This window comes from Lepidothrix coronata, unplaced genomic scaffold, assembly GCF_001604755.1.
Source record: "Lepidothrix coronata isolate B3197 unplaced genomic scaffold, Lepidothrix_coronata-1.0 Scaffold76, whole genome shotgun sequence".
Lineage (NCBI taxonomy): Eukaryota > Metazoa > Chordata > Aves > Passeriformes > Pipridae > Lepidothrix > Lepidothrix coronata.
The window spans coordinates 4,192,710-4,205,267 of NW_016690256.1; the positions used below are offsets into that span (position 1 = coordinate 4,192,710).

The 12,558-nt window shown below is 43.9% G+C and overlaps 1 protein-coding gene across 1 annotated transcript in view; it reads left to right on the forward strand.

Annotated features, from left to right (window-relative positions):
• The first annotated feature begins 12,310 nt into the window (after nt 1-12,310).
• Nucleotides 12,311-12,558, forward strand: part of EED (embryonic ectoderm development) — a 17,676-nt gene continuing 17,428 nt past the window's right edge. The window contains exon 1 of the mRNA XM_017819728.1: nt 12,311-12,452. Within this exon, the coding sequence (XP_017675217.1) occupies nt 12,330-12,452 (123 nt within the window). The 5' untranslated portion in view covers nt 12,311-12,329. The remainder of the gene's footprint in view (nt 12,453-12,558) is intronic.

A 12,558-nucleotide genomic window follows, 5' to 3' on the forward strand; every position in this document is an offset into this window, starting at 1 on the left:
CCCCCCAAACAAACAAACAAACAAACAAGAGGCAGACCTGTAGGTGGCTTGATAACAACATTTATTCTTACAGGGGAGAAATACCAGGTTTCTCTAATTTAGTGAAGAGAGACATACTAAGAAGTGATGGTAAGAGCTGGAGCCAGGCAAATTTCACAAGAGAAATAAGGCACAATTGTTCAACTGTGAGAGTGATTAACCAGTGGAACAGACTACCATGGGAAGCAGTAGTTTTTCCATTTCTTCAGGTCTTCAGCTTAGGACTGGATGTCTCTGTGGAAAATACTTTTAATAAACATGAGATTTTGGGCTCAACACTAACTAATTCAGTAAAATTCAGTTGTGCTTATTAAACAGGAGGTCAAGCTGGAGGATATAATACCCTTTCTACTCTTAAAAATCAATGAGGTGTAAATGAAACAGCTATTGAACTCCACTATGGAACTGGTTAGCAAACACATTCCTATGCTTTCCTTGTCAGTGGCAATGTTTTGGCTGGAATATTGCAGCTCCTGGTGTCCAGGACAGCATCTTACTCCTGCTTAACCCTCCTCTGAGGTCAGCCTGTCTCTGTCTGAAGCCCTTTAGCAATGATTATCTCCAATTCAATGTTCTTTCCGTCTATTTCACATTGTGTTATATAAAATCAGAACTACAAATTATGGGGAAAAGAAGTATGCTTTAGTGCCATGGAAAGGTAAATAGAAAGGAGCAAATTTAGTTAGATACAACAGATGCTACATGTGAACGAAGGCTGAGTAACAAGTTTTCTATCCAGTCTTAAATCTTCAATTTTCTCAGCAACTCATCTCAAAAGCTCTTTGAGTCCTTAAAAACCTGTTTTTTTTTCTTTCTCCTGAAAATAATAAAACAACTCTTAAAAGAGCACTTTTCCTCAACAGGGTCCAAAGTCCATCACTGAGGAAACCATCATTAGTATTTGCTTCAGGTTTATAGATGGAGGTGAAAAAAGTGGGTTGTCCATAGCTAGTCAGAAACTAGTGAGGATGATCCTGCTGTCTATATCTCAGACAAGTGTATGACAAGATTACAAGTATACACATACCTTTATTTTATTTCAAGAAACCAAATTTATTTTCCTAAAAGGTTTTTCTGTGGCTGTATTTCATAATAATCCTGAAGGAGGTGGGCTAAGGGATGCTCTTGCTCATAGTTGGATCTGATGATTTCTGTCAAATACAGTTGATCGACAGACAACATGCAGTTAAAAGCTGTAAACATTTCTGGCACCCTCTGGAGTGCCATTTCCATCCATTGAACATCTTTAGATGTAGTTAAGATGTTAAGCATCAATCCGTAGCCAGCAGTGTGTAATGTGCACCCCAACAGCTAATGAAAGAGATCAGGTGGGAGAGGAGTAGGTGCAAAGTGCCTAGTGCTCAGCCTGAAACTCAGCATGCAGTTGTACAGCTGCTCTGCATGCACAAAACTGATGTCTGTGTGCCACCGGCATATTTATGTGAAACCATGATTAGGAACGGTCAGCATGTACGCACTTGGACTGTCTGTGCACTTGGCTACACATTTTAAAAGCAAGACTTCAGTCTGAAGATGAACCAAAATTTCTACCACTGATTTACAATATTACAATACTTTTTTCATCCGTGAAAGAGTTACAGTAAATATCCAAGCATTGGCCATGGCACACAGAAAGGGTCTTGAAGGCTCCACAGTTTTCACAGTCATTTTTTTTCTACCAGCCAACTCTATAAACCACTTCCCAACAATAAGCCAACATACACACTGTGTGAAAACATTAACTCTTTAGTTTCTCAAGGGTTATCAGAAATATGTAGCTACTCTGAGCTCAAATCTTACCTTGGCCCTAAGGGTGAAGGAAATGGGCCAAGAAGACTTTCCCCTGATTGTGCTGCTGTGTAATCTGTTGGGCTATTTCGTTCTCTACTGTTCCTTCTTTCTTCCTTCTTATCTGCTCTGCGCCTGGAACATGTCCATATAGAAGGAACTCAAGAAGCCATTGGCCTTATACAGGATCAGTTATGCCTAAAATATTCCTGACTAACATTTCTCTAACCTTAAAGCCTCCATACACCATCCTCCACAACAATCTATCCCTATTAATTTTCTATCCTTATGTTTTTCCTATGTGTATACTGAGTCTTCATTAGTGTCATTAAAGCCCATTGCTTCTTCTCCTGTATAAAAGAATTTAATTCTTCAATAATGAGTTTTCTTTTTTTTTTTTTTTCATGCCTGTTATCATCTCTCTTCTCAGTTTTCTGTTGTTTAGGGTAAGAAGTTCCAGTTTGTCTCATTTTTCCATTGCAGGTATAGTTTCAAACCTCTCATCATTCCTGCTGGTTCTTCTCTGGACACTTTCCAACAGAGACAAATTCTTGAAGTGTAGTGCCTGGAACTGGATATACAGATAAGACATTAGCTGCAAAAGTTGACATTATTCAAGTTTTTATCTGTTATAATTCCCTCAGTCTCCTTCCTGAGGCCTGGTCTTTACTTCTATGTTCTCTGTCCCATACTTGTGCACTTGAACATTTCTGCCTAAGGGCACTACCTCCAATTTACCTCCATTAAAAGCTATTTTCAGACCCTTTTAGAAATGCGTCAAGAGCTTTTGGAATTCTAATCCTATACCACAGTGTATTTTCAGTCCCCTCCCACCTCTTTATCACTTCCATGTGGAATGTGTCCATTTTCCGTTCCAGAAGCTAAACTATTATTGAATAGATTGAAATAGACTTAACGAGGCAGAGTTCCACTTGGTAATGCTGCTACACTAATAAAGGATGGCAGCAAGGAACAGTGCAATGCAATCGTGGCAGCACTGTGCTAGTTTGGTAATGCCCAACACAGAGACAGACCAAGTTTTTCTTCTCAAACATTTTAAGGTCTTCAAGTGGAAAAGTGGTGCAAAGACATCCCGGGCCATAGTTTAACCTGTTATTTTTCAAAGCAGCATCAGTTTAAGTCTTCTGTTCCCTACATTCCCTTTGGCACCTGTACCCCTGCACAGCCTCTTCTGTCAGGCCAACACAACTATTCATGTGGCCTAGTGGTAAATCAGGTAGGGGGAAAACTAAAACATCACAAAGAGAAGAAGCGTAGCTCACAGATAGATGCCTGCTCTGAACCAGGCCACCACAGAGACTGTGCCCACACAGGGAAGGGGTCAGGAAAGTGTGCTGGAAGCATATGCTCACAAAGGGTTTAAGAAAAACTCAGCCTTTGTTGCTGCTTGGAGGAATTGCCCATGCACCTCTCTGCTCTTGTTTTTTCTCTCTGATGCTGGCCATAGTACTTAAAACTACACTGTTCTTTTTGGCTTGGTTAATTTTCACTCTGGTTGGATCCCTGATTTGTCTGACCACAAAACAGGCATTGGACATAGGAGAGAGGCCCCTGAAAATGTAGTTTCATGACTGGCTTTCGTTGAGCTAAAATGATGTTTTGGCCCAGAAACGTTTCCTTTACTGTGCCTTCCACAGCTCAGTGTGAGGCTGTGTGACTGATAAAAGGACATGGCAAGTACCAGCAGCGTGTCCTGGGGCTGGTACTTCAGTAACTCAGGTGTTTTCTCTTTTACTAAGGGCCTTTCATCCGCAACTCCAAACCTGCCTTCTGCCCCCAGCTCTGTGTCCTCTCACCCTGGCTGCCTTGGCAATTTTCCCCAGAGCTCCTGGAGCAGTATTTTTCCCTTGTTTTTCTCATGCTGTTTTTCTCATGCTGTTATTCTCATGACCTTGCACCTGCAAACCCCTGATAGTGTTCTCAGCAGGTTCTCATGGGAAGCGACTGCCTCCAGCGTGAGAATCATCCCTTCTTCCCCCCTTTTCCTACCATTTTGCTTTCAGTTTGCATTTCAGGGGGCACACAGCTTAACAACAACCCAGCGTGGAACACCCACAACATAAGTGGTTACAAGGAATAGCATTTGTGTGTGTTCCAACAAACACTGTATCATTGCTATGGTAAAAGCACTAGGGGGGGCACCTGGAGAGAGTCCAGGAGAGGATGCTTTCTGAGGACCCTCTCCCCACTTTTTTCTTATCTGCTCATGTAGAAGAGCTCTCACTTTCTTTTCTCTCTTTCTATCTCTCTCTCTAGCTTATTTTCACTCTTAGATTCAATGTACGCCCTCAGCTATGAGCCCCACTAATAAATCTTTGTGCATGTGAACTTGTCCCCACACCCTATGTGGGTTAAGGCATGGAAGGCAAGAATCCCCCTGACAGCCTCCTTGCTTTAGCAAAACCACAGTCCTAAACTAGTTCTGCAGCATCATGCAGGGGACAGTGCAGCTCCATGCAGTTTAAATGAATGGGTTTAACTGGTGGGTTTGGCGTCTTGTGTAGTGGAGGGAAGGGAACACACGGCTGAGGCAGGAGAAAGAGTGACAGTGGAATGGCAGCTACACTGGATTAGAATAGCGTGAAATCATATTCTAAGTGGGAAGAAAAAAACATAAATACCCAAGACTTTCCTCTTTGTAGAGAGATAACAAGTTTACAAGAACTGATGTGACCAGAGGAATGGTTCCAGCACTGAAAGCTGCCTGTCACCACAGAGACAAGCAGGTCCTGGGGAGCAGGGTTCTTGGGAAAAGAAAGAGCAAGAGCAAAGTGATGAGGTGATAGGACACAGGAGCTGTTCCAGCAGCTGCTGGTGTGGACTGTTGCCCTCTTAGAACCGCTGGCAAATCTGCCTGCACCCTGTTACGAGGTTTCACAGCTACTTTGGAGATTTTCCAGTACAACTACTGAAAAACGAAACTGAAATATGAGCTGAGAGAATAACCCACTTATTTAAATATAGATTAACCTTAGGTGTTGGACCATTTTCCCCAGCAAACAATTCCTGCACCACGCAGCTAAAGAAAACCTGAATTACAACACATAACTATGTCTCTAAGGCATTTCTAAATCATCACATTTTGTTGCAGTTAATCATTGCACTGATGTTTTAGCACTGTGAGTAGCTTCTGAAGATGATGTCAACACAGTCATCATGGCTGTGTGTGTTTCAGTGGAAAATATTTTGGGCTAAGCCTTGTGCATGACTATTTCAATAGAAAAATATTTAAGGGAAAGTGTATTGCCATGGTAAGCTCTGTAGAAAAACTAGGGTGCTGCACGGGAAAAAAAGCCAAAGTTACATACAAAGGCAAAGGCCAAAGCTGCATTTTGCAAAATATTATTAAATTATCCATGTATTTTTAGCATTAGCTGCTCCTTTAGTGAGTGATGCTTTCACAGAACAGACAATATAGCACAGGGCCTGAGTCTGTACTATCTTCTCCACAGACTGGCTGTGTAACAGGGTGGTTTATCCAGGAAGATTCCCCGGTGTTAAGGAGAGACTCAGGCCAAGAGCTCCCTGCCGAAGGAGTGACGAATAGCAATGGAAGCATGGGGCTTCCCTAGATGCTCCTGACCTGTTGCACCTTTCCCAAGTTGAATGCAAATCTTTGTGGGGATCATCCTTCTAGTGTTTTTGGGAAGATATGGAGAAAATCCTAGGGAGGTAACTGCACATACTTCTGCTCACTATACAGAAGCCAAGTGAAATACAGTTTATCTGAACATTAGTTTCTTATCTTGGCCTTTCAGATTCTTTGATGTTATGGTGATTTAGTACTTTAATATCCATGCTTCTACGAGTTAGTTCTGGGATGGCCCAAAATGATGGACAGCAGCCTTTAGCATTTAGGACATTTTTAACTGCTGCTGATACAGGCCACACCATTAGCCAAATTCCTGTTGATGGCAGAGGCTGCATCACAGAATAATTATTGAACTTTGTCACTGTGTTGGGCTGCAGTGTGGGCCTGCAGATTCCCCATTTATTTCCACAAATTGGGCTCGAAATTCCCTTTGCAAATATGCTTTATATACTGGAATATGCTGGTTTGGTTCAGTGAGAGCTCCTCCACATACAGAACAAGCTATTCTGGAAGAAAGGTAACTTTAAACTAAACCAAAGGCTTTGTTCAAATAAGCTGTGTGTCCACGAGGATTTATTTGGTGACAATACTGATTTTAGTAATTCTGCCTTTTTTCCTGCCACCTCCCTCTCTTCCCATCAATTGTTCTTGGCCGCTCCCTGCACTGTGCCAACAGAACTGTTTGTGTACTTTGTGAACAGATAAGGGAACTGATCTAATACAACTAGGCAAAATGGAGAGATGCTGTTTGTTTTCTTCTGCCAGTTCACTTGGCTTGTGTGATTCATTACACAGCTATGTAAATCACTGCTTGGCAGAGAACAAAGGGCAGGTGGAAGCAGGAGACATTAGGTGGATGGGGTGGGATGGGACTGCTGGAGCCACATTACTCCTGACCATGAAGCCACAGACTCAGATAATACTTTACTGACACTAATTGCACATTGCTGTCACTCTGTCATCATGGCAGCAGAGCTGTTAGAGTAGCACAGAGAGTTCAACACCTTGGGTCAAACCCTTTCACCCTTGATGACAAACCATGAACTTAAGTGGCACACAGGGGGATTTCAAGAGATTGCTGACCTATAGCTCACCACTGCCATCAGGATGAGATCTTGTTTCTCAGCCATCTTTCACTCCTGGCTGCAGCCTCCTTTCTGGTGGTCATCGGAGAGTTTGCATTAGTCTGGTTTTGTCCATTAGCTAAAGAGGTAGGACCACGTTACTCTGTGCTTGATCAATTTTCTTCTGAGTTAGTGAGGTGAACTGTTTCATTGGTAGCCTTTTGAAAGCAGAGCCCATGGAAGTGCACTGGTGGAAAACCAGAACTAGGAACATGAAGAAGGTTTGGAAAGGGAGGGGGGTGAGATATCCTTCCTTCAGTAGCGTTGAGCTGTTAGATCAATTCAGCTGTCTCATCTTCTGATTCAGATACGTCTTCCATTTTTATGCAGGTTGATAGCTCCAGCAGATGATGTCATGTATCCATATCATCTTGAACTTCTGCAGGAAGATTTAAATGTGTGAGCTGTTCCTTGCCTTCAGAGCATGAGTCAGCTCAAGGTCTGACCCATTAAGCTTTCAAAAGTGAGAGAGGGAAAAGACTGCAGCCTTTTCTGGCTGTTGCATTCCTCTTATGCAAAAGGATGCTATGGGTTTCTGTGTTGATGCTTTTTCTTTGGTTTCTAATGTTGCTGTTTTCCTAAGGCAAAAACTATGTTAGCTGTCAGACTTACAAATTCAACTGATGTTCTGAAAATCCAACCATGTTTTCAGAATCTTAATAAAAATACCAGTAAAAGAGCCTCTGTAACTGGGGATGAACTGACAGGGCAATTGACAATACATGGAGCAGAACAGAAACCACCTCAGTTGCCATGTCTGTGTTTTCCCGCTGAGCTAATAGAATTTAAAAAGATACTTTTTTCCCCAGTTAATTCAGTACTCCCGATGTATACACGCACAGAAAACAGTAACAACAAGAAACACTTCTTATAGAGCAGTATCTGGTAATTTAGGTGCAGGGCTATCACTGTAGATAGGTAAAATAAGGGTTACCTAAGGCAGCATAATATCGGGGCAGCACAAACGCCAGGGACCCACTGTAAACACAGGAGTTCTAAAAAGTCAGACTCAGCTGCTTCATTGAGTAACAGAAGAATTTGAAGGCAACATGTACCACCTGGGGAGAATACCAGTCCACACTCCCTGTGGCAGTGGGAACAAGAAGTTTGTTTTCCGGGGCTCTGCTCCTTTATGTCTGTCCACTAGCTCTCTATTCCATGTACCCTCCTTTCCCAGCACAGCACAGCCCCTTCATCTTTAAGACAGCAAAATTCAGTGCCACCCACATAGTTAAGAAACCCCAAGCTAATTCTAAGACTCTCTAGACCATCACTATCTCCTACATTCTTTCTTACATATCCTCTACTGTGTAGTCTTCGATACAAAAGTAGTGGACTACCGGGGCCAGCTGATTGCCAAAATCATCACCAGAAGAGAGGAGGGTGGAGGTCTTTCTGTTTTATGTAGACTACTTGAAGCATATCAAGGAAGAAAGACACTAGGATGTCTTGACGAAGTTTTTAGAAACAAAGGTGTGAAGGTGCAGTCTTGGCTGCAGCTAATACAAGACTGTAGAGATGAAAATCTTGAGAGAAATGAGCAAGTAGTAGAATCACACCCCTGGACTTCAGGAAAGCAGGTTTTGGCCTACTTGGGAATCTTCTTGGTAGGATCCAATAGGAGACTAACTTAGAAGGCATGAGGCCAGGGCAGCTGGTTGATCTTCAAGAAGAACCTCCTCTAAGAAAAAGAGCAGTCCGTTCTGACGTGCAGAAGACCAAACAAGTATGGCAGGAGGCCAGCATGGATGTATAAGGGACTTCCAGCTGAGCTCCACCACAAAAAGGAAATGTGTGGAAAGTGGAAGCACAGATGAGCTGCCTAGAACGAATACAGAGACATTGCTTGAGCATGCAGGGCTGGTGTTAGGAAAGTCAGAGCTCAGCTGGGATATTAAACCAGCTGGGGAGGTGAAGGTTAACAGGAAAGGCTTCTGTAGGTACACTGGCAGCAAAAGGAAGGCTGAGGAAAATACTGGTCCACTGCTCCATGGAGCAGTGGGCAGACACAGTGACAAAGGACATGGAAAAGGCTGAGGTACATAAAGCTTTTTCTGTAATGGTTTTCACTGATATGGTCTGCTCTTAGTCTTCCCAGTTCCCCAGGGTTAGTAGAGTCCATAGGAGTGAAGCAGTGCCCAGCACAGCAGTTAGGGAGCACTAAAGCCAACTGGCCATTCCGAAAGCCACAAGACCAGATAGTGCGCTGGAGGAGATGGCCAATGTCATTGTGAGGCTCTATCATCTTTGAAAGTTATGGGGATTTCGAGAAGTTTCTGGTGACTGGAGATGAGTAAAGGTTACACACATGTCTTCCAGGGGGGCAAGAAGAAAGATGCAGGGAATGACAGACTAGTTTACCTAACCTCAGTCCTGGGAAGGTGGTGGAGCAAATATTCCTGGAAGCCATGTCCAAGCACATGAAGGACAATAAGGTAATTGCCAGCATGTATTTACCAGGTCAAATTGATTGTTTTCTACAATGTGATGACTGTGTGGACAAAAGGGGAGCTCTGAATGCTCTAAAGGTTTTGCAAAGCTTTTGATACGTCTTTTTATAATATTCCTACACTCAAATTGGTGTCATACAGCTGGATAAGTGGATTATAAGGCAGGTGGAAAGTTGGTTGGCCCTTGTTTCAAAGCGTGATCAGCGGTACAAAGTTCAATCAGCTGCAGGTTACTAGTGGCATCCCTCAGGGATTGGTACCGGGGCCAGTACTATTTAAGGTCTATTATTGATGACCTGGATGACGCAATGGGGGCAATCACAGCAAATCTGCAGACAACCCTAAACTGAGGGTGAATGGTTGATACATCGGAGTTCAGGACTTCTATGCAGTGTCCCAGACAGGTTGGCAGAATGGATTCTCAAGAACTTCATACAGTTCAACAAAGCCAAATGCAAAGTCCTGCACTAGGGGAAAAATAGCCTTATGCAACAGCAAAGGTCAAGGGTCAACAAAGGAGCCTGGAGTAAAAAGACTTGGAGGTCCTGGTGTACAGTGAGTGGAACATGAGTCAGTAGAGTGGCCTTTAGGCAAAGAAGGTAAACCACACATGGGGCTGTTACTAACAAGAGTTATTAGCCAGTAAGTGAAGTGGTTCTTCCTCCCTCTTTGGCACTTGTGAGACCACAAGCGTCCAGTTCTGAGCTCCCCAGTAGAAGATATGCTGGACTAAACCCAGTAGAGAGACACCATGAAGGTCAGGGGACTGGAGCTCATGATGTATGAAGACAATCTGAAAGAACTGAGTCTTGGCCTTAAGAAAAAGCTAAGGAGGGAGCTGCCTAATGGAAGGATAAAAAGAAAACAGATGCACAGGGAAATGATGAGGGGCAAATGACACAAATTGAAGCATGTGAATTTCTGACTAATTACAAGTTAAAAAAGGATTACCATGAGGCTAGTAAAACACTGAGAATAGGGGACAACAGTGGCTTCAAAATCTTTTTTTTTTTTTTGGAGGTACTCATAACTGAACTCAATGAGGCCTTGAGGAACTGGCTTTAACTTGCCCTTCTTTGAGCAGGGGATAGAGATGATGAGCTTTAGAGGTCCCTTCCAACCTACATGATCCCATGATTCTGTGCAGAACTGTGCCTGGAAGAGAATGAATGAAAGGAGTGAGACATTTACTTTCAACCCACATATATAAAAAGTATTTCAATGTCCCTGAATGATCCAGAAATATTCTGGTATGCATAAAAAACCCCCAACAAACCCAAACCAGACCGTCTCTTAAGATCCCATGTCTTCAAGGCATTCCAGAAATGTTTTGACATTTATTATTGCAATCCTATGAGAACTCACATTTGGCAAAATCTTTATATATAGATATATCAAATCCAGCCCTCTCAAGTACCCACCATGTGCTTTTAAGATACCTCTAAATCACTACTTGAAACTCACTGCAGACTTAAAAAAAGTATATTTTACTGTTCTCCCATTTTCCTCTATGCACTATGTCAAGGGCCCTATTGCTTCTAAGTTAATATATGTATGGTATTTATGTAACAGTATTATACTAATTAAACAAATAATGAACTATAATAAATAAAATATTTTTTCATAATTTCCCTCTAGGATGTAAGAAATGCTTCTCCCATAACGTTGCTGAGAAACTGAGGTACAGAAAAGCACAGAGGCTTTCCAAAGAGAATCTCAGCAGAGCACAAATTTTTAAGCAAATTATCTGAACTTTCAAGCTTATGTCCAACCACACAATTAATTCTTTAAACAAACGCTTGATGAAGTGTACTATGACATTTGGAAACTCCGTTCCCTGGTATACCTGCATTTCATGTCTTTCAAGAAAGCAGAAAAGGACAAATGGTTTAGACTAAGAAGTGTACAGTGAGGCCAGCAGGATTGTCAGTGGTGAAAGAAGCCCTCTAGCATCCAGAAGACAGGAGAAGGCATAGACCTGCCCGGACACAGCAAGTTGGTGAGGGAGACTGAACTGGTTGATTTTGGGTGAGGAACCTTTCCGCATGCCAGCCAAGAAGAACAGGCTAGCTGAGGCTTTCACTTTCCTTATGATTTAGCTGAGCCTTATGATGTAGATGAGCGGTGGAGTTGGATGTGCAGCTGGCCATCTGGAGCATGTCAGCTGGCAACTGCACAACGAAGGGGAGCTGTCTTCTCTCTGGTAGCTCAAGGGCACCCACAGGGAAAAGTTAAAAACTCTCACCACTGAAAACTTTGTGCCTGCCCTTCTTTCAACAAATGCACAGCAGTTGTGATTTAGTCTTAATTATAAGATACCCGTCTTTTTAGAAAACATCCTGTCATATTTCAAAAACATGCTTGTATATTTTCCCACAAACACTTTTATCAAAACCTTGATCTCACAGCACAGACCTGGGCAGAGCTTTTAATTGTAAACTACCATCCTTTGCTATGTAATGCTTCATTGGAGCCTACAGAGTGCTGCAGAAGAAAAGAGAGACTGTTTATTGCTAACACTATAGTACACGCACCATTTGAAGTGTATCTCTCCCTCTTTATCTCCGAAGTTTATGCGAGATGAAATTTTGCATACAGGGCACGGCTCACCTCTGTCACTGCCCTCAAAGCATTTTTGAGACTGGAATGTCTCCCTCAGGGAGGGAAGACTTGTTTCTGCTCCTACAAGAAAAGCAGATAAGATGCTGTGCCTGAGGGCAGATTACTCTCCCCCTTTGTTAGAAGACTTTTTTTTTTGTTGTTTTGATTTTTACTGTTCATAATTATTATGACTCTGGGACCTGTGGTTTCTGAAATAAATAAATAAAAACCTGGCAATTGCAGTTATTTCATCTACAGCTGCAGAAGTAGCTTGCCAGGGAGTACAGAAGCAGGCAGCAGAGCAGAGCCTACATTTCTTATCCAGAAACAGTTTTCAGACTGAAGGACTTCTGTGGAGCGAGCAGGAGAACACAAAAAAAACCCTTTAGGCACGAGGTCCACAGAGGGGCCGATAACACCCGTGGCGACAGGGGCTGCTTCTTTCTCTATCACACGCGTGCTCGGGCTGCATGCAGCGATAGGTAAGTGCCGCTCCGCTGCCGTGCGTTTATGACACGGATTACCACCAGGCTGAGGCCCCAGAGGGAGTGGGATGCCTGCGGCGGGAAGAAGAGGAAAGCAAAGGGCGCTGTCCCAGCACTGACCGCTCCGCCGCCGGCCCGCCCGGGCAGCGCGGCCGCTTTACGGCAGAGCCATTCCGGCCTGGCCGTCCGCGCTTTGCGGCTGCGCGGCGGCGGGTGGGGGGCGGGGAAGATGTCTGAGCGGGGAGAAGCCCCGGCGGCGGCGGCGGCACCGGCGGGGGAGATGCCGGCCAAGAAGCAGAAGCTGAGCAGCGACGAGAACAGTAACCCCGGGGACCTGTCCGGCGACGAGAACGTGAGGCCGGGCGAGGGGGGGGAGGCGGAGGCGGATGGAGCGCGGGGAGTGGGTGGGGGGGCTGAGGTGGGAGCGCGCCCGCGCGCGCGCGCGCGCGCGCGCGCGG